The sequence below is a fragment of the Myodes glareolus genome, chromosome 21, assembly GCF_982192425.1.
Source record: "Myodes glareolus chromosome 21, mMyoGla1.1, whole genome shotgun sequence".
In the NCBI taxonomy this organism is placed as follows: Eukaryota; Metazoa; Chordata; class Mammalia; order Rodentia; family Cricetidae; genus Myodes; species Myodes glareolus.
This window is the reverse complement of record NC_142046.1, coordinates 9,576,322-9,603,509: the sequence shown is the minus strand read 5'-3', so window position 1 is coordinate 9,603,509 and position 27,188 is coordinate 9,576,322. Positions and strand designations below refer to the sequence as shown.

At 49.5% G+C, this 27,188-nt stretch overlaps 1 protein-coding gene across 3 annotated transcripts in view; it reads right to left on the bottom strand.

Annotated features, from left to right (window-relative positions):
- Nucleotides 1-27,188, bottom strand: part of Ttll11 (tubulin tyrosine ligase like 11) — a 237,967-nt gene that overhangs the window by 26,613 nt on the left and 184,166 nt on the right. For all 3 annotated transcript variants that reach the window (XM_087899678.1, XM_087899676.1, XM_087899677.1), the window contains 2 exons: nt 20,242-20,484; nt 9,789-9,895 (listed from right to left, as the gene is read on the bottom strand). In XM_087899678.1, coding sequence (XP_087755804.1) covers nt 9,789-9,895; nt 20,242-20,484 — 350 coding nt within the window. The remainder of the gene's footprint in view (nt 1-9,788; nt 9,896-20,241; nt 20,485-27,188) is intronic.

Genomic DNA, 27,188 nt, shown 5'->3' with positions numbered 1-27,188 from the left:
AATCACTAACCTAGTTTATAACATGCTTAGCTAATAAGCCCATTTTCAAATAGCAATATGTCACTTCATAGAGGAATGAAAAAAAAATCTAGGTGACTTTATGTTTGTCTCTGAAATTTTTGCTACAACTTCAAGAGCAAAATCTATTAAAGAAAAAAGAGGAAAGGTGGACTTTATTAAAATGAAAAGCTTCCATTTTGATAAACACATTATTTTACAAGTGGTGTTGGGGTACAGCTCAGTAGACGAGCCCTTGCCCGACATACCCAAGACCCCGAGCACAAACTCCAGCATGGGCGTGAGTAGAAGAGAAAAGTCAAGAGTCGACAGACAGAAAACATTCGCAAAATACGCATGGCCAAAAACTGCCTTAAAATGCAACAATAAGAAAATAATTCAAATTTTAGAAAAGGATCAAAGATCTGAATGATGCCTCCCCTAGGAATATATATAAATGGCAAAGAAGCATATGAAAATATGTTCAATATTAAAAATGTGTACTGAGTTTCAAATTACAACAGTGAGGTATGAACCACTGCATATCCACTAAGAAGGTTAAGCAAAGGAACAGAAGTTCTCTGAGTATTTTAAGTGTTGACAATGGGAAGGCAGTCCTGAGACAGACAGATAGACAGACAATAAACAATAGGTTAATCTAGATAGCGGAGAGGGGAGTTACTAGGGGTATTGGTTATGCACTTATGGAGGCAAAGGCGTCCCACATCTGACTGTCTGAAGCTGGAGCCCCTGAGTGCAGGGTCTGAGGTTCAGGCCTCAGAACTAGAGAAATGGTGCACACTCTCACTCTGAAGCCAAGGGCCGGAGAACTTGCCGAGCAAAGTAGTGTAAGGCCAGGAGTCCAAAACCCAGGAGGCTGGGGCTCTGATGTCAGGAGAGTAAGAACCAAAGGGAGAGAGTTTTCCCCTGCCTTTAAAAATTACAATTAATTAAGTGTGTGTGTGTGTGTGTGTGTGCACGTGCGCATGCGGGCACATGTGTGCCATCATATGAACATGGAGGTCAGAGGACAGCTTGTGGGAGCAGGTTTTCTCCTGCTACTTGGGTCCCTGGGCTCAGGTCAACAGGCAGCTGCCACTTTATCTGCTGAGTCATCCTGCTAGCCCCTCCCCATTTCGTTCCTCCTGGGTCCCCAGCTGATTGGGTGGCACCTGCTCACACTGAGGGTGGACCTTCCCACTCCATGACTCATGACTCACGAGCTAGGTTCCTCTGAAAACACCTCATAGACACATCCACAATGGATGCTCTAGCAGCTCCTGAGGCATTCCTTTGACCAGTCAGGCTGACACCCAGAATTAATCATCACAACCATATGGTCCAACAGTTACATTGATGGGAATTCATTTATCCGTGTAAAAACTTATGTCCACACAAAACCTGCACATGAATATTTATAGTTAATTCATTCCTCATTACCAAACTGTGAAGCAATCAAGATATCCTTTAAAAAGTAAATATGTTCACAAATTGTGATGATGCCCATTTAATGGATGGTTATTCAGAGATTTAAAAAAAGCAAACTATCGAGGAACAAAAAGGCATATTGGATCCTAAAGGCTGCTAGGTGGGAGAGCCAGTCTGAAAGGCCAGGCATACTATGATTCCAAAGTGACATCATTGTGGAAAAGGCAGACTACACAGACTCAAAAGCTCACAACGGTTGTCAGGGGTCGGGGATGTAAGTGTGAGTGTGCATGCGCATGAGTGTGCGTGTGCATGAGTGTGCATGTATGAGTATGTGTGCATGAGTGTGTGTGCGTGTGTGAATGAGTATGCATGCACACATGTGTGAGTGTTGTGCGTGAGTGTGCGTGCATGGGTGTGTGTGCGTGAATGTGTGCGTGAGTGTGTGTGTGTGTGTGTGTGTGTGTGTGTGTGTAGGGGTGAACTGGGCATAGAAAGGTTTGGGGCAGTAAAGCTTTCTTGAGTAATGCAGGGCTGATATCTACAGATCCTTATTCAGTTGTTAAAAGTCACTGAATGTGGGCTGGAGAGATGGCTCAGTGGTTAAGAGCACTGGCTACTCTCCCAGAGGACCCGGTTCAATTCCCAGCACCCACATGGCAGCTCACAACTGTCTGTAACTCCAGTTCTAGGGCATCTGATAGAAAAATACCCATATACATACAATTTAAAAAATAAGAATTAAAAATATAACGATAAAATCATTTTTAAAAACCTCACAGAATATGCAACACAGAGAGTAATATGGACTGTAGCCATAATAGAATAGTATTTGCTCACTTGTAGGGTGACTGTGTACAAGGAAAGGGAGGGAGTGTGAGCTGTCTGCTCCATGCTTCTAGAACCTGGCTCATGTTGGGTGTTGATAACTGTGGCTCACATTGTGTTGGTCACGTGCGATCAGGTCAGGACATGATCTGCGGCAGAGGCTTTGCTCAGGAGACCTAGGGGTCTCCTGATGTGATCAGCTGGGTGTCCATGGAGGTGGCACCTTGGCTGTCTGGTCCTTCTCCAGCTTTGACAGAAAAGAGGGATCCCGGCCCACAGCCTGGCTGGGTGCACCTAGAGAGTGTTTTCATCACTGTAAACCAGTGCAAATATTCCATGGCTCCTCTGGGGTGGCAAGTGACAGATGAGGCGGGGCTTCCTGCAGTCTGCCATCGCCTCCTCTATCCTACGCCAAGACCAGAGATCAGTCTGTCATCCTCGATGGCCCGCGTGAGCGGCCCCTGTTCTCGATGGCCCGTGTGAGCGGTCTCTTTACACTCAACCTCTTGAAACTTTAGTTTCCTCCTCTGGAAATAGAACCGTGAATAAGATGGAGCCTTCTGGGAATGGGAGTTCCGAGTTGACAGCTAGGAATCCATCTTGTCAATTACAAAGCGTACCTACATCAGGTCATCTTTGCTGGTTGGCTGGGAAAAGGCAAAAGGAGCCACATTGGAGCCGGGTTTATGCTTCCTTATAAATCTTGATACCACCAACCCAAGCTGGATGTCAAAGGCCCCGTCTCTCTCAGAGGCTGCTGAGGCCCCAGAGAAGAGGAGATTCGTCTCAGAGCCTGATTCCACTGCTGGCTTGTCCCATGACACTCAGCACCATTGCTGTGGCAGCTCCCACAAGCTGTGGGAGCCATGAAGCAGTGGGAGCAAGGCCCAGGGAGGTGCCGGGGAGCAGCCCACTCTCTCCCTCTGCCCAGGGCTGGTGGAGCTGCTGTCTGTGTTCTCCTTTGCCTGGTGACTGAGGACCAGGAAGGCCAGAGAGTGGGTCACAGCATTCATCAGAGTGGCACCCTGGGGTGAGGTGAGGGTCCTCACAGTGCAGCCTGTGTCCTGCAGGCCCTGAAGACCCACATCGCGGCCGGGAGAAGACAGGGTAGTATTCTCCTGGCCCACTTGCTTTTATTAAAAACAGTGGCAATTTTGTACGTGTATAGATAGGGCTCCCCCCACCCCAGAGACCCATCTAAGGTTGAGGTAACTTGAGAGCTGAAGAAAGTGGATGGCTCCAGGACACCTCCAGAAGGTGGACAATCCCAGGACACCTCCAGAAGGTGGACGGTCCCAGGACACCCCCAGAAGGTGCTGTGTGATTCCCGCCTGGGGTGGGGCAGCCATGTATATGCATAAGGGAGGCCTTGCTAAACATGCCAAGTAGAAGTACTTTTAAACATTTCAGTACATCATCAACTAAATACGCTTCAGCAGGAGCATGTTCCAGCTGAAGAAAGCATGGGCGTCACATGATTTGCATAAGTCGACTGAGGGAATCTGGTGAGAGACGGCAAGGAGCTGCAGACGCCCACAAGATGGGCTGCTGGCAGGGTCTGAACCACCCCGTGCCTATGTGTGGAACATCAACCATGTGCCAGGCACAGCACTGGGCTTCTGCAGGACAGGAGAAGAGCAGGATTGGTTGACTTAACCTGATGGCAGGCACTGCCCTACAGTACTGCTGTGTGTGTGGCATAGGAGGGGTCCCAGTCCAGCCTGAGCCTGTCATGAGTGCTTTCAGGAGGCTTTGGGCACGAGGGGAGGGGATCTCTGCGAGAGGCAAGGACCCTAGTGAAGAACTCTGAGGTGGCTGGCACTCTGCCTGGAGTGAGGGAGTACCACCTCCCCACAAGTGGACCCCGTGATCCTGCCACTGCAAGGAGTTGCTTCAGAGTTGAAAGATGATTTCCAATGAGTTGGCGCACGTGGTGTCCTAAGGCAGGGAGCCCTGCAAGTTCCTAGCCTGACAGAGTGTAGTGAGAGGCCTGGGCTGGTCAGGCACTGAAAAACGCCCATCGCATCCATGCCCCACCCTTCTGACCAGACTGTGAGGAAATCTTTCTTTTTACCCATCCCCCAGGGTCCCTAGAACCACCCTGGATCACAACGGCAGCAGGTTAGTTTTCTGAGCCCAGTGGCAGACCCTGTTGGCAGCTTCCCTCCCTACCAATTTTGGAGACAGGCACCAGGCTCACTTCACAGATGATGCAGGGGGCTTGGAGGAAGTCAGGCAGTTTGCTCCAGACCACCTGGCAGGCAAGTTATTAAGCACAGGATGGATTCCCTGTTTGTCTGAAACTAGAGTCCAGTGTCACTCAAGGGCTGAAGAGGTGATTCAACAATTAAAAGCACTTGCTGCTCTTGCAGAGGACCTGGGTTTGGTCCCCAGCACCCATCTAATTCTCTCCAGTTTCAGGGGCTCTAACTCCCTCTCTGACCTCTGCAGAAACCACATACCCCCATGGTTAACGTATATATACACAGACAGAACATTCATACACATAAAACAAATAAATCTAATCAAGGAAAAAGCCATTCACAACCAGGACTGCAGAGGAGGGGACACGTAGCTCAGGGGCCCAGCAGGGAGATGATGTTTTCATTTGGTGGAAGGGTCCCTAGTATAATCAGATATTAAACTATGCAGTCTTCGATTTCCTTCTCTGAGTCCTGAGAAGAATCTTTAAGCCCCCTTTGTTTTTTATTCTTCTCCCTTTTGTTGAGACTGAGCCTCCCTGGAAAGCACAGACTAGCTTCCTGCCAGCCCGGGCCTCTCAAGTGCTGGGATTCCAGGTGTGTGCGCCAGACCTGGCACAGCTTTCTTCTCAAACAGGAAAGCACCTGGCTGCAAAGAAAACAGAGTCCCCCAGTGTTAGAGGGTGATGCCCTGCTGCCGGGATCAGGGGCCCCCGCGCAGGTGACTGCCGCACCAATGACAAGGACACTTTGCTGCCTGATCAGGATGCTGTCCTCATTTCTCCCAAGGAGATAGGCTGGCCGTCTCCGGCAGGAGCAGAGAGTAAAGTCTGGGGCGATAAGAAGTTGTGAGTACCATTTACTGAAATCACTGCCTCTCTGCACACAGATTCAGTTCCTCATTTGGTTCCGGCCCAGAAGAGGGCTGTGGCATTCCAGTTTTGCTGATAACAGCCTCATTTAGACTTTTGTGCTGGGCTGGAAATTCTAAGGATGGAAATGAAAATCCTTAATTTGGGGGGAAAAAATGACAATTACACTGGAGAGTGGGATGCATTTGTTAAGTTCTTCCAAGCTCCTGAGCAGACCTGACATGGTAAGAGATTATCCAGGGGACAGACAAAGGCTCCACGGTGGAGGGGAGCAGGCCAAGCCAGGGAGCCACACCCGAGAGGCTGCTGCTGTGAAGTCTGGCTTTGGTTTTGGGTGAGTATTCTGGCGCCTCTTTCATAACTGAAAATACCTAATTGCAGGGCTGGAGTGAGAGCGTAGTCGGTGAAATGCTTGCTTTGCGAGCACGGTCTCAAACAAGAACCTCGCAGGTGTGGTGGTGCAGACTTGAGATCCCAGGGCCGGGGAGAGAGGATTGGTGGATCCTTGGGGCGCTGGGCCAGCCTGGCCTACTCGGTGAGATCCAGGTAAACGAGAGACCCCATTTTGAAAATCAATAGGCTGCTACCTGAGGAATGGTAGCCGAGGTCATCCGAGGTCATCCTTCACTCTCCACATTCACATTCGTGTGCACATGTTCTCCCCAGACATACAACATGCACCTGCACACAGGTGCCGGCACCTGCCGCACAGGCTGGGGAAGAGCAGGTTGGGCAGGGACGTGGTGGAAACCACTCAGTATCCGAGGACACTCAAGTCAGCTCCACAGCAGTGGCCCAACAGGAAACAAAGCTCACAGTCAGGACCAAGGCTGCTGAGATGATGCCCCTGAGTTATTACATCCCTAGCGCGAGTGCTTTTTCTCATCACTTTTGACCTTTTCCTAACCCATGTTTCCAGCGCTGCTTTTCTCCACGTCAGTAGGAAAGTCCCCAGACATAGGCTGCCTTTGTTCCCCCACGGGGGATGTGTCTGGGTCACCCTTTCTCCGGAGCACAGGCGCTGGGGAAAGGGAGGGTCCCATGGTGTGTTGACTCTGCTGCTGCCGGGGTGGACGGCAGTCCTGCGCCACTGGTGAATCGCAGTGGGCCTTCGGGGTGGGAGTAAGACCCTGCCAGGGAGGCCACTGCTTCCACAGGCTTCTTCTGCCTTCCCACTCAGAATTCCCTGTTTCGAGTATGTGATAACCTTAATTTCTGTTTGTCAACTTATTAAATACTAGTTGGGACACATAGACAGACACAGAGACACAGACGCACACTTGGACAGATACAGACATACACAGACTCACTGAATGGAGGCCTGAAGATTGCTTGACTCCATACCAGAAAAGGAAGAGGAAAGAAGCAAAGAGATGGACAGATGGGAAGAAGGGAGAGAAGAGGAGGGAGGGAGAGCCTTGGGGGGAGGAAGGAGGGACAGAAGGACTTGCTGGTATTTCTGATGCTTCATGCCAAAAGTAAGAACCACACCCAGGCACAGATTTCTCTGCTCTCTGCGAGCATCGTGAATGGCCCGTGTAAGGCAGCTGCTTTAGATGCCCTTCCTGTGGGGTGGGGGGCGGCAGACACACGACTGGGCCAACCTTGAGAAGGACTCAACAGTGACCTGGTTGGCAGCTGACCACCAATCCCTGCCATTTCTTTTCTACAACAATGCAAACAGGAAAACAAGCTCCGAAGACAGGGTGGGGGACGCGAGCGTGGACGAGACATCCACAGTCCCCGCACTCCAGTTGTGCCCCAGTGGTTTCTGCACTGAGTGAAGTGATCTTTCAAATGATCTTGATATATGATATTTACACATATTTATGGAACATGGTGTGAGGTTCAGTTCATGTACGCACACGTGACATCACATCCGGCTAATTAGCATATCCATCATCTTATTTACTGTCATTTCTCTGTCGCAAGGTCCTGAGATCCTCTCTCCCAGCTCTTTGAGGCACATAGTGTCGCTGTCAGCACACCTGCCAGCCTCTGCATCACCTGAGTTCTGTCACACAAGCCCTATCCCCTCCCCAGCTGTGCAGGGAACATGTTAGAGACAGAAGCTGGGGCCAGGCAGCTGAGGCCTTTGCCACTCATTGGCTATGAGGTTGTGAACAAGTCCCTTTTGCTCTTGGGCCCTCAGGATCCTCACCTGTGAAATGAGGTGTGGTCTCATAACAAAGCTGTGAGAATAAACCACAATAAATGGCCGCATGAAGAAGTCTCTAAAAGTCCCGCATGACCTGGAGTTATGTTCTACACCTTCCGGCTGCAGGTGGATGCAGCAGTTCCTGGGATCCCAGCCCCAGCTTCACTTGTGGTAATTTCTCGTTTTCTTGGTTTGGTCAGCAAAGTAGAGAGACCCTGTCGGACCCTAGAGGGTCTTTGTGGAGCTGATATTGTGCACAGTCCCCCTCCCCCAAGGATTCTGCTTACGGGGAGCAATTTTAGGAGCAGGCAAAACAAGTGAAGCTATTGGGGATGAACAATGGACCAGATGGCAATGCTGGCTGGAAGCAATAGAACATGATAAATGGCTTCCCACTGTGACTCCTGATCAATTTCAATATTTAATAATTCCATTGCACCCCCACCCACTCATCTGGCTCCCTCCACAGGATACTGCGATGACACCCGGCGTTCAGCGCGTGGACCAAGCACTTCTCTTTCTGAGGATGTCAGCAGAATGTGACACAATGCAACTGTCAAATGGGCTCCCTTAGTCCTCGCGATGATAATTAACCTACCTGCGTGTCCTGCAGGTGCGCCTCCTCCTTTCCTGCCGGGGAGGCTGGAAGGCTCTGCCAGCTGAAGACGTATGCTCACCTTGTTGGCTCAATGGCTGCTAGCATTGCCTGACTTTCGCTTTGGAACTAAGCAGAGCAGCAAGCAGCCATCTTACCAGCACCCCGACAGTGGGTAGGAGGAAGCGACCCAGACAGGAAACCTTGAGTGGTATCCTGCTATTTTCCTTCTGAGACTCAATTTCCTCCTCTGAACAATGGACACGGTCAGGCCTGTCACTGGAATGGCAGCCGGTGCCACCCATGTAAAGCTTGTGGCCGTGCTCGGCATAGAGACAACAGCCAACAAGTGGTATCGTTATCAAATATGAGGCTAACCTCAAATGATTTCTGAGTGTCAGTGCTTTGTGGGGTGGGTTGGCTGTGTCCTTGTGGTTGGCATTTCTAGCCCACATTGGTGAAGGGTTTGTCACCAGTGGTCGCATGGCCTCTCCTGAGAGTCTCCCCCAGCAGTAAGACAGGAAAGAATCCACTAATAAGGTTAACCACCCCGAATGGTTGGCAGTGACCCCAAAGGCATTAGTAGTCACTGATGTATGAGCCTCCAGGGCCACTTAGAGAACATACACACATACACGGATGAGAAGCTCCAGAGTAGGGACGACATGACTTCTGGCTGATGTCAGCAAGAGACCATAGCCACTTCTCATCTAGATCTTTCAGCTTCTGACTTTAAGTCCTCTCTGCTCACTCATGGGACGAGCAAGACACCCTGGCAGGTGTGGCCTCTGCGTGTGTGTGAGGGCAGGGACGATGGGGCCTGTGTGTACCTGGGTCACTAGAGCCACAGGTGACGGTGAAATGAGGCTCCTAACCCCTCAGTGCCGGGTCACAGGGACATAATGAGAGAATCTTTGTGGTTTTGTGATGAGCTGAACAAACGTTCTTTATGGTAATTAGAGAGTGGAAATGGGAAACTCATCCACTCAAAGGTAGATTCTCCTAGCAGAAGAATCAACAAGGAAACAAGGGAAGAACAAAGCAGGGGCTACTGTAGTTAAAGCCTTTGTGAGGCATCTAAGGTTTGCCCTAACCCCATCTCCTTGCCTGCTTTGCTTTCCTCCACTGGAGCTGGTTGGGGTAGCCTGGGCTCAGTGGCCTTTTCCACGTGTTCCTGTGTAGGCAGGCCCACATTCCTGCTCAGGCCCATCCTCACCCTAGTCACTCATTTATCCAGTGGGTTCTTCCTCAAGAGGTCTTCTGTGTCCTTCAGGGAGGAGGAATACCCCCATTCTTGTTCACCCCCACCCTCACTATGTTAGCGTCATTTCTCATGTGTCTCAAGTCCACAGTGTTCTTTCCAGGCAAGAGCCAAGCTCTCTAGTCTACCAAAGGCCTAACTACTGTGTGCTCAGCAAGTGTCCGCAGGACCACAAACAAATAAATGAACAGCAGTCTACCTCCAGAAGTCAGAGCCTTAGAGGGGGATGGGGTGGGTGCTGGGTGGTGTGGGGCAGTGAAACTTCTGGTGGGACTGGAATTGAGGAGGGGTTGCACAGTCTTGGTAGTAGACAGTGTCTCAGGCTTTAAATTCTACTCAATTCACCTTCCCCCTCCCCTCCACAATATGAAAAGACAGAAGAGGCGCAGACCGCCCCCACGCCTGTCGGGCGCGGGCACCATGGGATGTGAAGGCAGCCATCGAGTACCTGACTCCCGCTGGTCCAGGGTCACGGAGTTCCACCTCCTTGTGATGTCAATGTAGAGGATGTCCACTGCAGCCATGGACAGGCTGCTGCTACTCAGCTTGCAGTTCCTGCCACGACAGGGAAGGAGACGGGTTATTCTACGGTACAAACTTCCGGCCCCTTTTCATTCAAGCCTATGGAGACTGAACATTTGTGTCCCCTCGATACCCATGGGGAGGGGTTATTTGGTGCTTTAGAGGTCATGTGGGTGGGGCCCTAGCAGATCTATTGGTGTCCTTGTATGGGGACACTAAGGGGAGGAGAGCTTGCCGGTTTCCCTGCTCCTCACCACAGAGAAAGCAGCTGCAAAAGCCAGGAGCAAGCCTTCAGCAGTCACCTCTCTGCCAGGGCCAGCCCTGGCCTCCCAGTCTCCAGACAGTGAGAAGTCAGCTTCTGTTGTTCAAGCCGTGGGAGCTGCTCAAATGGAGTCTTTGCTCAGGCCATGTTTTTCTCCCCGAATTCTTGGAGAGGAACAGTGGGGAGAAGGTTGTGAGTGGGAACTGGGGGGTGGAGACGATGGCTTTAGTTAGGAGCTAATGAGTGTGGCCTGCGGAGAGCAGGGCTGTGGAGACAGCCATTGTTGAGCCAATCCTGGCTCTGCCAATGAGAACCCGGGCAAGCCACTCGCGTTTCCAGCCTTTCTGTTTTAGTGTTTTCTTTGTGTCTGCTGTGCCTCATACAGTCCTGAAGACCCTGCCCACTCTCAAGGGGAGGCGAGGCTCTCTCTTCCTCTTTCTTAGTATCATTATTACTATTATTATCATTGCAATAGGGTCTCATATAGGCCAGGCTGGCCTCAAACTCACTACATGACTGAGGATGATCCTCCAGCCTCCACCCCTCAAGTTCTGGGATTACAGGTGTGCTCTACCACACCTGGTTTTTAAAGTGGTCCTGGGGATGGAACCCAGAGCCTTATCCATGGTAGGCAAGTATTTTACCAGCTGAGCCACACCCCAACCCAAGGAACTCCATCGTCAGGAAATACTCCTTGGTGTGTTCATCTTCTTCCTGACTGTCTCAGAATATGAGTACTGCCCTCTCCTGCCAGTGCCAGGGTCACATGGCCTGGCAATGACAGCTCACCACTGAAGTGACTGAAGTCATCACTGTGGTCTGGGAGCTGTTCCTCCCGGATCTTACCAGAGGAGTCCCTGAGGCTGAACATGAAGACAAGAGGCCTGATGTCTCTCTACTTCACCTCTCTTACTTTGTCACCCTGATGGTTTTATACAAGCCCCAATCAGTCACACGCAGGCCCAGACAAGCAGAGTGGAAAGCGGAGACAGAGCCATGTTCTTTTTGGCACAGGCTGGCCCCAAGTCATTGGAGAGTCTTTTACAGCATGCTGCATGTTCGTTCCTGGTCATCTGGAGCCAGGAGGAGGGTAGATGTTCTGACGCTCCTTCTGCTCGTGTGCAGAGACACCAAAGAACAGGATTTAAATCTGATGTCAGCGGCGGTGCTCTGTCTCAGTCATGGAGCGGGTGTTCGGAGCCCCATCCCCTCCACTGATTTACTTGGTCTAGAGAAGTGGGTAAACAGCATTTAGATGCTTGATTGTGGGTAGTTTTTTTAAATCTCTCCACACACCTTTGTGTCCCGATCTCTGAGATGAAGGTCACGCTTGCCCACATGGCTGCCGAGGGAGGCAATGAGTGTCTGCGGGCACCTGTGCTCTGCCGGGTGCCCGGGAGGCTCGTGGCACCCCTTAGCCCTCCTTCTCTTCTTGCTCTCCAGTTTTCTCTCTCAGGCCACAGGACCAAACTTTCATTGCCCTTTTGAGGTAATGAAATCTAGGACAAGAGAGCCTAGGCCAGTCATTGGCTTGTGTGCCTCTCCCACCGCCCTCTGGACACGGTTGCTCTGGGAGGTGGGATTTCCTAAGAATCCTGAAGGCTGGACTGTGGGCCAGCTGTCAGGGTGTCAGAGCTACACCAGACACTCCGGACAGTTCTAATGCATCTCATCTGTACCCCAGTGGATGACAAAGTGCTTCTCTGACCGCCATTTGTCATTGTTCCCTGTGTGAACAGTTCCTGTAGGTGCCAGACAGGTGAGGCTTTGATTGACAAGCATGATTGCCACCTAGAGGCCCCTATCCAGATTCAGGTCCACTCCTTAACCATGGTGGTATCATTATTACTGTGAGTATGTGGTGTGGGAGAATTGTCTTTATTCTGTCAATCATGTATTTTAATAAAACGCTGATTGGCCAGGCAGGAAGTATAGGTGGGTCAACCAGACAGGAAGTGGAGGCAGGGCAATGAGAATAGGAGAAGGCTAGGGAGGAGGAAACTTCCTCAGCCACTCCTGCGCAGACCACTGAAGCAACAACATGTAAGCTGACAACTGAAAAAGGTACCAAGCCATGTGGCTAACATAGATAATGATAATGGATTAATATAAGTTACAAGGACTAATAAGTAGCCTGACCTAATGAGCCAATCAGTTTATAACCTTATGGAGTCCTGTGTGTGATTTCTCTTTGGGATTTGCCGGTTGTGGGGTACTGGGCAGGACGGAAACCCCAACAAGTCAGCTCCCTCATGTTACAAGTATGCCCAGCATGGTGCCTGGATGAGGCCCCTGCACCTTCTGCCCTGGCACACTTGCTTGCCCCTCCCTCTCCTCCTTTCTTCCCACCCATCTGCATTTTCCAGACCAACAATTCACATCCTGTTCCATACTTCAATCACAAGGTGCCAAGGCAGACTTCAAAGCATGTCAGCGCCTAGTGATTGAGTCAGTGGGCCCTGAGCTTTTCACATCGCCGGTCACGGAGACACTGTCTCTGGTGGACTTTGCTAGGGACAGTAGTCTAGAGTCATGCTGTCTGTGGACGCTGCTCATTTCCAAAGCTTCATTAGGAAAGCCATAGCCCTTCCCACATCAGTGTTCTAGGACTGCCTGTTCCCTGGAAGGACAAGAGCTGCCTGGCTTGCTCCATGGGTTAATGAAGGATAAAAACGGAAACTGAACTGACCACTGGTATATAGTTATTTTTTTTTCCTGACAGGAAGAAGATAGAAGTGTCAAACTTTAGTAGAAGCCGTAATTTACCAGGGAGAATTCTCCCTTTATCCCCTTTCCAAGGTAACTCATCCTCCCCAGCAATACCACCAAATACAGTTGATGACGGCTTCTGCAGTCAGAGAGGAGGACCATCCGTGTCGGCTGCAGGAGGAGGAAATGCTTAAAGAGGTTTGGATTCTGTAGGTCTTTCTTGGGCACCACATTCTTCCCAAGGTCTCAGAGCCCTTGTAAGCACCTATGAGGGAGGGGTCCCAGACCCATTTCAGTTGGGGGAAAGATGAGGCACAGAGGGTCACAGAGCTTGCTGAAGGCCACACAGCTCAAAACTGTACCCCACCTCCCCTTGGAGACAAAGGGAGGTGGTCCAGCTCGGGGTCCTAGGAGGGGCCTAGGATCAAGATACCAAGTCTCAGTCTAGTGGCCAAAGGGCTGGACACCTGCTGGGACGTTTTGGGACAGAGGTTTCGGGGAGATAACTAGGACCCCATGAAGGCGGGGCTTCTGGGTTCGTCCTTTGGCTACCAACATTCTCAGGGCTCAAATAGAGACTAACATCAAATATTTGGAAAAAGGTTTTTCATTCATATAGCCACTGAATACAGAACTCATCTCCTGTCATGGTGGGTACCAGTGTTCAGGTGGCACAGCTCTCAGTGCTGTGCAGGAGATGGCGTGTGATGGCCAGGTCGTTCCAGTCATGGAACACAACCTCCCCTCATGCCCTGGGACAAGCTCCCTCAATGAATGGGCGGAAGGGAAGTTCCTAGGTGGAAGAGCACTCTGAGAAACAGGGTATGGGAGAGGCTGTGGGTTTTGCCGCACGGTTTTGAGCATGCCATAGGAGTTCTTTCCGTTTGTCTGTGGCAACCGAGGCACCCACCAGACAAGGGCCCGGCACTGGTGCTTCGTGCTGGGCACACGTGGAGAAGTCGACAACAATCAAAGCCTTGCCTACTGATGAAGAATCGGCTGAAAGTGATAATTTTTGTGTTTCTTGTTGTTTCTCTTATTTCAGAATGGAAGTAATCTGAGTACATATGACGGGAGAGATCACAAATCACTGAAGTTCATTAGGAGCCTGAGCGTGGGGAAGCTTTGAAACGATCATCCATTTCCTCTAACTGCCTACGTCTCTTGGGAAATTTAGGGACCAACTTTTTACACTCCACAAAATCCTATTTATAGAATTTCTTTTATGTTCATCCTTCTTTGTGGTGAAAAAAAAGCAGCTTTTCTTCTCCCCAGAGGTTTCTGTAAGGTAAAAGGCAAATATCCATATTTATTTTAGGAAAGGGGGGAACAAATCACTAAATATTTGTGAGGGAATAAGGAGGTGGCTGCGGTTTAGAACATCCACGGTTTTCAAGGCTACAGAAAAGAATCGCACAAGATTTCTAGGAAGGAATGGTCACAGAAGGGACAGTTTCAAAGTCACTAAGGAGTTAATGTTAAAGGGGACAGTGGGCTCCTTCTACTTCTATTCTAGAACATTCTAACATGCCATGCCTCTCAGAGGGAAAAAACCTACAGCTATCTATTATGAAGCATATTAATATCTCCAGACAATAAAAGGGAAGTGAGAGGGAAAAGGAGAAAGAGGGAAAAGTCCTTTAATTCAAACAGAGCCCTGGGATCAGAAGCAGTGAGAATGTCCTAGGAAGGAGCCTGGCTGGGGCCAACTGCTGACTGTGTAGCTGCATTCAGTGGACAGTGCCCTCCATGAGTCCAGTCCCATGATGTCTCCCCACCCCAACTCACGGCCCGTTGACAGGAGCTAATACAGACCCATCTCTCTCAAAGGAAGCCTCCACACCCTGGCAATCATTAGAAAATAAAATTTCCAAAAAAATAAAAAACTAAAAAGCAGAGCTCAGTTCACAGTGATGATGCGTGCTGCCCGGCGACACTCGGCTCCTGAGGAAATGACTGGAGGCTGGTTAGAGTGTCTAGACGGGAGAATGACAGCTCCTTAGTTCTCATTCTCGGAGCAAGAGAAGAGTGGAAGATGGCTGGGCGGGCATTAGCATAATTCTCTCTGAAAACTGCTGATCTATGCTGCGAGTTCTGAGAGATGGACACCGAAAATAAATCCAAGCAGACCGTGTATTATTTTCTTCCCTTCTCGTTCTTTTCAAGGAACGTGGAGAGAAACAGAGTGGGTAGTAGATAGGAAAGCCAAGTTTCACTTGGGGCGTCTGTGTGGGAACCTTGCGAGGAGCGTGCACCGTGCTGGGAATATGTCTGTTTCAGGGCGCTGCTGCGAAGGGCACTTGGCTCAACTCAGCATATGGTATAAATATTATTAATTCATAACGAAGCAACATTTAAGCCAAAGTGGAAAGGAGAGAGAGAACAGTCGTTAGCAGGTGGTGAAATTTAATTTGCAAGACTGAACATGCCCAGATAAACTGGAAGGCGGAGAATTACCATATTTTACTATTAAGCTGCTATTGGGGTTTCTCAGGACATCTTTAAAGGCAGGATCTGTTACCGAGTGCCATGTTCCATCCACTTCCTACTGCATCCTTAGGGTGGGCATTTGCTGGGTGGCCATGTTGTTGGGTCCAACTGCTCGAGCCGCCTCTTGGCCACCAGAAGATGTTTGTTTACTGCTATGCTCTGCCACAGATTGGAAGTGGTGGCTGCAGAACCTAACCAACCCTAACCTTGGAGAAATCGATTTCTCATGCAAATGCCTCAATGATGGAGGAATCAAAGCCTGTCGCGCCAAGGAAGCTTTGCAGGGACATTTTTGTCATTAGCACATTCTGACCTGAGAGTTAAGCTTATTACAAACTATTTTTTTTTTTTTGTCACAGGGTTTCTCTGTGTAGCCCTGGCTGTACTGGAACTTTCTCTGTAGACCAGGCTGACCTCAAACTCAGAGATCCATCTGCCTCTGCCTCCTGAGTGCTGGGATTAAAGGCGTGCGCCGCCACCACCCAGCCTATTAGAAACATTCTTAATTCTATTTCTTCTTCAGGTTTGTGTAAAATGTGGAGGTCCTTTTAATAGATATCTCCTGGTCTCAAGCCAAGTGTCACTCATTGGAGGCCTCTGTGGGCAGTCCTGCTTTGGTAGAAGTTGTTTTTTGAATACCGAGATTTTACATGAAAATAAGCAAGCATAACTTCATTTGAAGAGACCCAAAGCTCTGACGACATCAGGTGTCCTAGCAGTGGTTCTCGCAGATGATCCAACCCCTTCCCATCAGAACTCACTGTGTGTTTGGGGCCCTGGGGAGGAAGGGAGGGGAAGCTTGCCAATGTCTCCATTTCCCCACAAGTGGCCAGGAAGCCTCCCAGAACCGCTCCTGTGTCCCCAGCCAGTTCTCAGAGCCTCAGGCCCATTACAGCTTGGACCACACACCATCCCTCACTTCTCAGCTTGGGCCACACAAAATCCTTCTGCTGGCTCTCCCTGCTGTCTGGGTGGTGTCTGCCTACTGCTCAGCCAGTCACAACCAGTAGTAGGACAAACCCTGCCTCCTCCAGGAGGCCCCCATGGACACCACCAGGCAGATAAAACCTCCTCTGTCCTTACTGCCAGCCCCCTGCTCTGCCCACACCCCAGTCATGGAGCCCTGGCTCGCTGCTTCAGACTTCGCCAAAGGCTGACATGAAGAGTCTGTTCCATGTGTGGTTAGTTTGGGAGTCCCAGGGGAAGGAAGGCTTCTTTAACTTGTTCTGTCCCCATGTTGGAAAGAGATGGGCATGGCACAGATGTCACAAGGCACAGATGTCACAGCAGCCGTGTTCCTTGCACCCCACATAAATCTCAGTTGGCCCTTCAGTCCCTCGGGTTTTTAATGGGACTTATGTGTCATGGTGCAGAAGCTGGGCAGGCCCAGAATGTTCTTGCCGTGGCTCTAGTTCAAGCCGTAGACATGCTGTGCGGACGAAGTGCACAGCTTGATGACCTCACTGCTCCCCTGTGCTTTTACAGGTCCTCGGGCCAGGGTCCTCTATGTCCCAAGGCTCAAGGAAGAACCACAAAGAGGCAAAGACTGCCTAGTTTGTTTGTCTCCTTCTTTCCTTTTCACTGTGATGATAGCAATATTTATACATTTTAAAAGAAAGAAAGAACACACACCCCACATAAAGCTCCAGGGGGAGCAACATGGCTCAGTGGATAAAGATGCTTGCCACCAAGCCTGACAATTTGAGTTCAGTCTCTGGGATCTGCATGGTGGAAGGAAAGAACTGGTCCTGAAAGCTGACCTCTGACCTCCATAGGCATGCTGTGATGTATGCACCTGTACTCACACACACTAAATAAATGAATGAATAGATACAGTACAAAGTTGGTTTCCCAGCTTCCCATGTGACTACACGTAACCAACACAAAAGAAGCAGAAATGGTTACTATAGCCTCCAGGGTAGCTTTTAAGGAGTCTAATTCATCTCTAGGGCAGAGAGCGATGCTACTACCCCCTTCTTCCTTCTTTCAGTCTAGTACCTAACTATGGTGGCGAGATTTTGAGCAGCCATCCTGTGACCGTAGGCAACCTTGAAGCCATCAGAACACGCTCAGTATGGGTGAACAGAAAGGAGGGAAGGCACAGATGATATTGTGGAGCTGCTCACCAGTCCTAGAACCGCTGGTGGCTTTTATGTTCTGAGCCACTTGAAGACACTGTCCTATTACTGAACATCAAATGCAATCCTGACAAGAGGTGAAAGCTCTCATTTGGCAAGCAGTTCTCTTGATCCAGGACTTGGGACAGGCACTTTATGATACATTATACCCCAGACTCAAAATACCACACCAGGCAGGATGGCTGCGCATGTGAGGGAACCAGGACTTAGAGACTGATGGAGGGCTTGCCGAAGCTAGATAAATGAGCAAGATGCTTGGTCCCAGAGCCAGACTATTAGACCCCAAATCCTATGTCCTTCCTTCTCCCAGACTCCCTCCTCTGAAACTAACGCATGCCTTTCTCAAGCCATCCTGTAACTAGCACTCCAGGTTTGCTAAGGTGGCGACCGTGGTCACTAAGCCTTGGGTTGACCAAGACCGGAAGGCTGGTGGCAGTCTCTGTAAACTGTATCTGGAGAAGCTGTTGGCAAAACATGGCTTCCAACTCATGACATCCAATTATTTGCTTTAGTGAAGAGAACTCTGAGGAGTGTAACTTTGAGATGCAGGGTAAGGGTGTTAAAGCAAGTGACAAGAGGTGACAGCAATGCTGAGGGCTGTCGCAGAGTTTTCTTTCTGAGGTGGCAATGACACAGAGAACTGCAAATGAGCAATTCCATGCTGCAACCAGACCACACTTGTTGAAGAGGTCTAGGGTCATCTGTTCGGCATGGCTGTCAGGTTTGTACCAGACCCTGTGTGGCCCTGACTTGCTTACTCCTCTCTCTCTTCTCTCCCTCTGTCTCTCTCCTCCCTTCCCTTCCTCTCTGTGTGTGAGTTTATAGAACTATATGTAAATTTTCATGACATTCTTTAACCATTGTGGAAAGAAACTAACATTTATTAATCATTTGCGATATGCTAGATGTTTCCTGTGGTTCTGATTAATTCTACACACACACACACACACACACACACACACACACACACACACACACACGTGCACACAGACACAGGTCTTCCTATGGCCTATGTGGTTTCATTCCAATCTATAGGATAAAGACCCCCAGGTTCAGGGGTAGGGTTCGCTGCTCGCCTGTGAGCTGCCCTGGGTCACCTCCAGAGGGTTCCAAAGGGAGCAGGTGAAAGAGTGAACCACAAAGATGAGCAAGGGGCGACTTCTCACTTCGTAGGCTGCAGCAAACCTCTTCTTGACGCTTTACTCTTAAAACTCATGCAAGTGTATGGCAGACATTATATGCATGATATTTTAATATTAGAGCAAGTGTGCTGTATGGTTTATCAGACTAATTATTAAACTTTTCCCTCCAGAAACTCACCGTGGAATGATATGCCTTTGTGAACTCAGCCTTAGCCAGGCTGGTCCTACTAGGAGAACACATGTTAGGAAACATAAGGTCAGACTCCCACGAACAATCCCTACTAGGTGTTGAAGGGTAGCTGCTGCTGTTAGAACACTGTCTGAGAAAGCCCCTTATTCTGACTTTGCTCTGCTGCTGTGATGAGATATTTGAACAGAGGCAGCTTAGGGGAGGAAAGGGTTTATTTGGCTCACACTTCCAGGTCACGTCCCTCGCTGAGGGACCAATGGCTTTCAGGGGAGAAACTAAAGGAGGTCCTTGAAGAAGCTGAGAACAAGCTGCTCGCTGGCTTGCTCACAGTTTCCTGCTCAGCTAGCTTCCTAATACAGCCTAGGACCACCTGTCTTGAGATGCTGTCCCTACAGTGTGCTGGGCCCTCCTGCTCAGGTTAATCACTACGACAACCGCCCCCCCCCCCCCCATATGCCCACAGGTCAACCTGATTTAGACTTTCCTCTCGGAGGACTTGGGTTGTTCTAAGATGACATCACTAACTAGGACATCCCCTGAGGATTCACATGTTGGAAGCATGGAGCTCCGTGTGGTGCTCTCGAAGTGGTAGCATCTTTAGAAGGCAGAGCTTGCAGAAGGTCTTTAGGTCACTGGGCATTGGGCATGTCCTTGGAGGGTACTAGTTCTTGTGGGCCCCTGAGTTGTTACAAGAGGGAGCCTGACTCCGGTCTGCTCTGCATCATCTCTGGACATGATCTCTCTCTTGCACACGCCTCCCTGTGGTATCATCTGTCATTAGACTCTTACCAAAGACCGGACTAACAGGGCTGCCTGACCTGAGAGTTTAAGCTGCTAACTTAAACTACTGTGAGTTAAGCAAACCTCTTTCTTTATAAAGTTATCCAGCTTCAGGTATTGTGTCATAGCAACAATAAAAAGACTACTACGATGGTCCACAGTTCCTGGATGTGTGTGGATGTGCGGGTGGATGCAAACACCTACACGTGTACATGGAGCCCGGGGGTGGGTCCTGACTAGCTTCCTCTACTCTACCCCACCTTCTATTTTGAGACAGGCTCTTCACTGAATCTGGAGGTGTTACTTTTGCTAGAATAGCTTGCAGGAAGTTCCCCATTCCTGGTGAATTACTACTGTATGCTTCTAGGCCTGAACACAGGCCCTCATGCTTCTGCATCAAGAGCATTGCCTATTGAATTATCTCCCTCAACCCCACAACTGCTTATTTTAATAATGAACCTAATATTTAAATGTCATGGTTAGAACATTTGTTAACTCATTCGATGAGAGTCTATAATATGCCAGTCGTGAGGAAACTGCAGCTTCAAACAGGGTACCAATCAACACTATGGTCTCTCAAGAGTAGTCAAGGGCTACATGGCACTCATATGAGTGATTGGATTCTGCCCTCTCCAAACCTCAAGCAGGAGAAAGCTGGTCTCACTAACCTTATGAAGGTCCGAAAGCCAGTTGGTCCCAACTTCATTGTCCCCTTGATTCCCAGGAATCGGATAAACAAATTGGCCATTCTGTCTACCAGGCGTAGATAGTTGAACTGCTTGGCATATTTGGGGAACACCTGCTTGAGGCAAATGGAGGGCAGGTGGGCTTCGGGGTTGGAGTCGGGATCACCGCTCAGGTCACTGTCCGGATCTTCCTTCCCAGGGAAAGGCTTTCCAGGATGCTGAGACCTGAAATACACGAGGCACTCGTGACATACTGCCTTCCTCCAATGGCTTCCTTCCCTTGAGCCGTACAGTAGTCCCAGGGGAGTGGTGTATACAGCTTCTATTTTATGGACTAGAAAACTGGCCTTAGAGGAGTGGCCTGTTGAGGTCCGCACAGCTCCAGGATAGTGAAGCCAGGGCTTGAACCCAGGGCAGAGCTAGGACTGGGAACACAGGCTTCCTCCATCCTGCCATGCCAGCTTCGCTCTGCTCACGGTTCAAGAAAATATTCCATTGTGAGCAGCCTGGGTTTGAGTTCAAACTCCTACTAATGGGTAGTAAATGAATGATTAAGATATAGAAAAATCTCACTGAGGGTTGGCAAGCAGCCGCAGGCACAGTTCAGCGGACAACTTGGGTAGCTACTTCCATTCCCCAGTCCCAGGAACACGGACGATTTCCTGCCTGAACTGTTTGTTTGGAGCTCATATAGGAGGTGGCAAGCTTTGTGACTCCTTAGCCTGTGTGTTTTATTCTGAAATTATTCTGATAATCAAGAAAATGAATAGCAAGAAAATGATGGGGACTTTTACCTGTCCCCATCTAGCTGGAAATGGTCTCAGTTCCTTCTCGCCTCCAGCATGACACAGCCCTTTCCCCACCCAAGTCTGTCCCCAGCTCCTTGGTGAGTCACCACCAGAGATCTGCCAGCTACCCAGGCGGGAGAATCCGAAGAAAAGTCAACTCTTGCTCTGTCTCCACAGTCACTGCCGTAGCACTCTAGCCCCAGACCAGCTCACAGGCCAGTGGTCACCCATTCTGCCGGGCTTGGACCATTGCACCACGTGTCTCAGTCAGGATTTTGTGGCTGTGCAGAGGCATCATGACACAGGAAAACATTGAATTGGGGCTGGCTTACAGGGTCATCGTGGCGGGAAGCATGGTGACATGGAGACAGCCATGGTGCTGGAGAGGTTGCTGAGAGTTCTACATCTGGATGAAGACAGTAGAAAGAGCAAGTGACTCTGAAACCTCGAAGCCCACCCCCAGTGACACACTTCCTAACAGAGACACCCACTCGGGGCTTATGTGGGCCATTTTCATCAAACCATCACACCATGTTTCTGGGGTTCCTTCCCATTCTTTATTCTGGCACCGAGTGGCTTTTGTTTTATTATTTTCAGGTTTGAGACAAGGTCTCACTAAGCATCCCTGACTGGCCCTAAACTTGCCATGTAGCCCAGGCTGCCTAGAACTTGTAATTCTCCTGTTACTTTCTCCCAAGTGCTGGGATTATGGGCATGTGCCACCATGCTTAGCCCTGTGGCAACCAACATACCTGATTGGGCTACTTCCTCTCCAATCTTGTCTAAGATGCTGGTCTCTTTACAAGTGTCTCATCCTGATGTTCCTGCTCTCTTCCCGGATGCCCTCGTTTCTGGGTCCCTGCTGTCTAGGCACAGGTTCAGTTCCAGGCTTTGACTGTTACCCTCTACCTTGCTGTCCGTCAGTCTGGCCCGGACCCCAAAAGTCAAAGCCCCTGAGTTCCCAACTCCCTTCCTCCCTTCCTCCCTTTCTCCTTTACTTTCTTACTTCTCTCTACATCAATCTCCACCCTTTCCTGGCTCCTGCCCCACCCAGAAACAGGACCACGGAAAACCAGTCACCACCTGTGGTTGTCACTCCTAAAACTACATCCTGAAGACACTGTGCACAGTCAGTAAGGCCCCAGGAAGTTCAACACACATCTTGTGGTGCTAACTCAAGGTGGGTCACTGTGACTCTTCCTTGAATGACCTGTCAGCATCCCACTTGCAGGTAGTCCCCACACTAGGCCATCATGCTATCCGTGTGCCCACTTCTCCCTGGCCCTGGCTGTGTGGCACATTCCTATACTACTCCGCCCCATGGTGTCTCTTTGGCCACCCCAATGACACTCTTCCACATCCATTCTGTTCCTGGATATGTCTCTCTGTCCCCACATACTTCAGCTCACAGGTCAGCCCCTCAGGGTTCTGTGAGCCACATCTCAGCCCACTCATGTCTACAGCATATGGGGTATATTAGATTATGGGAGCAGGCAGTAGGAGGCAGTTTTCATCAAATTTGTCGCATTGTATGGTGGTTTGAGTGAAAAGGACCCCATAGGCCCTTAGGCAGAGGCACCATCGAGAGATGTGGCCTTGTTGGAGGAGGTGTGTCACTCAGGGTAGGCTTTAAGGGATCAAAAGCCAAACCAGGCCCAGTGGCTCTCCCTCCTGCTGCTGCTGCTGACTCTCAGCTCCTTCTCCAGCACCGTGTCTTCCTGTCTGCTGTCATATGACCCCACAACGTGACGATAATGGACTGAACCTCTGAGCTGTAAGCCAGCCCCAATTAAATGCTTTCCTATAGAAGATCTGCTGTAGCCATGGTGTCTCCTCACAGCAATATAACCATGACTAAGACACATTGTGAAAGTCTGCGTTTAACAATGACACACACCGACCAGGAACATCTCAAAGCCATGACGCTTATTCCATAAACCTCTGGGAACGGGAAAGAAACTTGAGAGACAAACATTGTGCGTTAGGAAGCTCTGCCCAAGTGGCCCCTTCTCACACCAGCCCCAGGAGCCAACCTCTAGGGAAGACATATGTAGAAAGTTCCAGAAGGCCTGGTCACACTTCTTTCAAGTGGACCCTAACTCTGGACTCAAAGCAAGAACGGGTAGAGGATCAGAACCAGGCATTACAAAGGAAAACCTCTTTCAACGTTTCATGGCATGGAGGGTCTGGGTTGCAAAACCCTCTTCCTGCAGGTGCACACCCAGCTCGTCAGCAGAGTGCGCGAATCTCCTTCAGCAGAAGCGCCATTGTCACCATCACCTGGACTTCAGACAGTAAATAAAGGTCAGGTGCTTATTTTTCACACGAAATGAAGTATTTTCCCCACAACAGTTTTAGAAAGAAGAATGGGGTGGTGGGTAAACTGACAGTCTTACCAGAAATTAGCTCCTAAATCACTGAGTAAGTGGTGACGGCTGACGTTGTGAGCACTCAGGAAATTTCATCAAGGGGAAGACAGGAAGGTGCGCAGTGTGGCTGCACAGAGGGTGGAAACGGCTCAGGGGAAGACAGCGAGGTGTGCAGTGTGGATGCATAGGGTGGAAACGGCTCAGGGGAAGACAGGGAGGTGCGCAGCGTGGATGCATAGGGTGGAAATGGCTCAGGGGAAGACAGGGAGGTGCGCAGCGTGGATGCATAGGGTGGAAACGGCTCAGGGGAAGACAGCGAGGTGTGCAGTGTGGATGCAGAGGGTGGAAACGGCTCAGGGGAAGACAGGAAGGTATGCAGTGTGGATGCAGAGGGTGGAAACGGCTCAGGGAGTGCTCAGGCACAAACCCACTCTCCGTGAACCTCTGTGGAACAGGCTTTGGCTGCAGCCCCGTTCCAGACATGGACTGAGGATGAGGGTGGCATCTCATCTCTGAATAAACCAGGACTACAAACCGGCTCTCCAGAGCTCCCTCTGGTTTACTATGCCCTTATTCTAAAGCACATCATGGCTTACACTGGGAACACAAAATACTGAATACTATTGTTTAATTTTTTTAAAAAGACTTTTTATTTATATTATTTATTTCCTTTTATTTTTTAAGAGCAAGGACTCATGCAGTCCAAGTTGAGGGTGATCTTGAACTTCTGATCCTCCTGACGCCACCTCCCCACTGCTGGGGTTACAGGCATGCACCCCTACATCCAGTTTTATGTGGTGATCAAACACAGGGCTTTCTGCATGGCACTCTGCCAACTGAGTCATATCTCCAGCTGGGAGCTTTTTGTTTCAGATTATAAAAGTTTTTTAAGTTCTTTGTAGACCTTTGGAGAGAAATATAAAGGAATCAAAATGATTCCCAATCCCAGACTTTGAATATGGACAAGAGTAATGTTTAGATGTCTGTATTTAGGGTTAGGATGACGGGACACGTGTTAAAACTGTCGCTCAGCCCATGCGTGTTTCTTGTGGACATCCACACAGTCAGAATTAAGCCTTAACCATAAGGAAGCTAGCATTCCTCCTCAGTTAGAGACTTAATGGCCGCATGACTTGTCGTGGGCCTAACCACCCAATGTCCAGCCCTTCCTCTCCCCAGCACAGATGTCGCAATGTGTTAGCTACAAGTGACTTTGGTGTGAAGCATACATAGAAGCCACCACTTAAACAATGCTGAAGTGTGCAGTTCAGTGGCATTTAGGTCTGTTATGAGGTTTCCATCGCTGTCTCCTGGTTCTAGAACATTTCACAACAACACCGTTTCAGAAATTTTAACCCAGGTAGACAGGATCTGATCTATGCAGCAGCAGGCTATGTAAGACAGGACATGGTCTGAGGGGCAGCCTTAGTTTGGACTGCCAGACGGGGACCTCATCACCTCCATCCAGCACATTCAGACTAGACAAGTCTTCCCCATGCCACTCCAGGGGATGAGGGTGTCCTCTTCTGGAGACACTTCTGTCTAGTGCTGCCCAGCACACACCTTTCACCACTCCTCCCGGTGGTGTGCACCTCCGATGGCTGCCCTCCCTCCTTCCCATCCATCAGTGCCCAGCATGCACCTCCGATGGCTGCCCTCCCTCCCTCCCATCCACCAGTGCCCAGCATGCACCTCCGATGGCTGCCCTCCCTCCCTCCCATCCATCAATGCCCAGCATGCACCTCCGATGGCTGCCCTCCCTCCCTCCCATCCACCAGTGCCCAGCATGCACCTCCAATGGCTGCCCTCCCTCTCTCCCAGCCACCAGTGCCCAGCATGTGTCTCCGATGGCTGCCCTCCCAGATGCCCATGTTCCTTCACAGACCCTGGAGCACAGCTGTCCAGGGATGTGGTTTTCCTCACCTGGGAAGTACTAAAGATGCAGTTGATGTATAAGGGGAAATAAAAGGATGAGGAATGGCTTTTTTGCTGGAGATAATTGCAATTATCACACTGAGACCCAAGCCATCACAAATACTGTAAAAAATCCCGTTTTTACTTAATAGCATTTTAATGGAAATGTCAGGCTTTTGGAATAAAAGTGACTGGTAAAGAGAACATAAGTCAAGTTTACTAGTCCTTTGGGATCGTTTCTGGAAAAAATTGAATTTGGTTTATCCTTGATTCATTAAAACAGAGGAAAGAATCCTGGAATGTTTTATCTATTATCGTTTTTCAAACAAAGTAGAATTCTTTTTCATGAAAACGCGTGTGAAAAAAACCACCTGTCTCTGTTTTGTTTGGAAACCTCACTGCTAAAAATCGCCACCAATTATTAGGGACCTTCTACATGTCAAAAACTGAGTTAACCAGTTTACCTCGGCCATCCCATTGTTTTCAATGACAGGCTTCTGAAGTAGGTAGAAACCATTGCCCCTTCACAGGGTGGCCAGGTGACACTTGCCCAAGTTCATGCCATCAGTTGAGGGATCAGCATGACCCGAGGGCCACCTCCCCCATGCCCAAGCAGGGCTCACTATACAGTTCTTATGCTTACTTGATTTCAATCAATTCAGAGACTTTTCTTCTCCTCTATAAGCTACATATAGTCCCAGAGACTACCAGAGGCGGGAGGTAGATATGGCAAGATCAAATCCTAGTTTCACAGGCGTTGCTTGGACTCTCTCTAGAGGAACACCTTCCATCTCTTGTTAAGTATGCCTTCAGTCATTTTCCACTCTGAGTTATTTCCTAAGCACTGGTACGTCCCAGGAGCCTATCCCTGCTGCCCAGAGGCATGTGACTGAACGGGGACAGGGAGAGGCCCATATGAACCATACTGCTAGTGTCATATCTAGGGGGCCAGCACAGATTTTGGTCTCAATACTGATTTCTAGAGAAGTTTGCTTGGATTAGAAATGAGGGAGACTATGGGAGGTTTTGATGCAAGGGGAGGCATGATGGGAACTGGCCACAGTGAGGGAGATCAGCTAGAAACACAGATGACCTATAAAGAAGGACCTTAGGAAACTCCTGGGACAGTCTAGAATTCAAGGGAGTCTGACCTTTTGGATTCTCTGGACCATGTCGGATAAGAAAGACTTGTCTTAGGGTACACATTAAATCTAAGTTGTTTGAATACACACACACACACACACACACACACACACACACATATTCATACATACATCATACATATATATGCTTAATTTTTGTGATTTTTGAGATATGATGTTGATGTTGCACCTATAAAATTCATGCTTGAGACTTACACAATAGAGTTATCGGAAAGATGAAAATAATCTCATGAGATTTTAAGTAGGTTTATGATTTTGTGTTAGGCTACATCAGTGGCTGTTCTGGACCGCAAGAAGCCCTTGTGTTCGGCTGCATGAAGCCCTTAGCACATGGGTTGGACACCATCGTACATCAACCATCTTGAAAGTGGGGTCCATGGACTTGCTGCTTTGGTGTCTCCTGAGGACTTGCCAGAAATGAATGATTCATGCTGTAAAAACTTTGTATGGGCTGGGCCAATAATCTGGGAGGTTCAGACTCAGGACGAAGTCTGAGACTCACTATTAGACAACAATAATCTGGGAGGTTCAGACTCAGGACGAAGTCTGAGACTCTCTGTTAGACAACAATAATCTGGAAGGTTCAGACTCAGGGCGGAGTCTAATACTCACTATTAGACAACAGTCGATGAGGTCTGCCTAAACCAGGGCCAGCGGATGAGCTTGGAGCTAGGCAGCCACTGCAGAGGACTTCC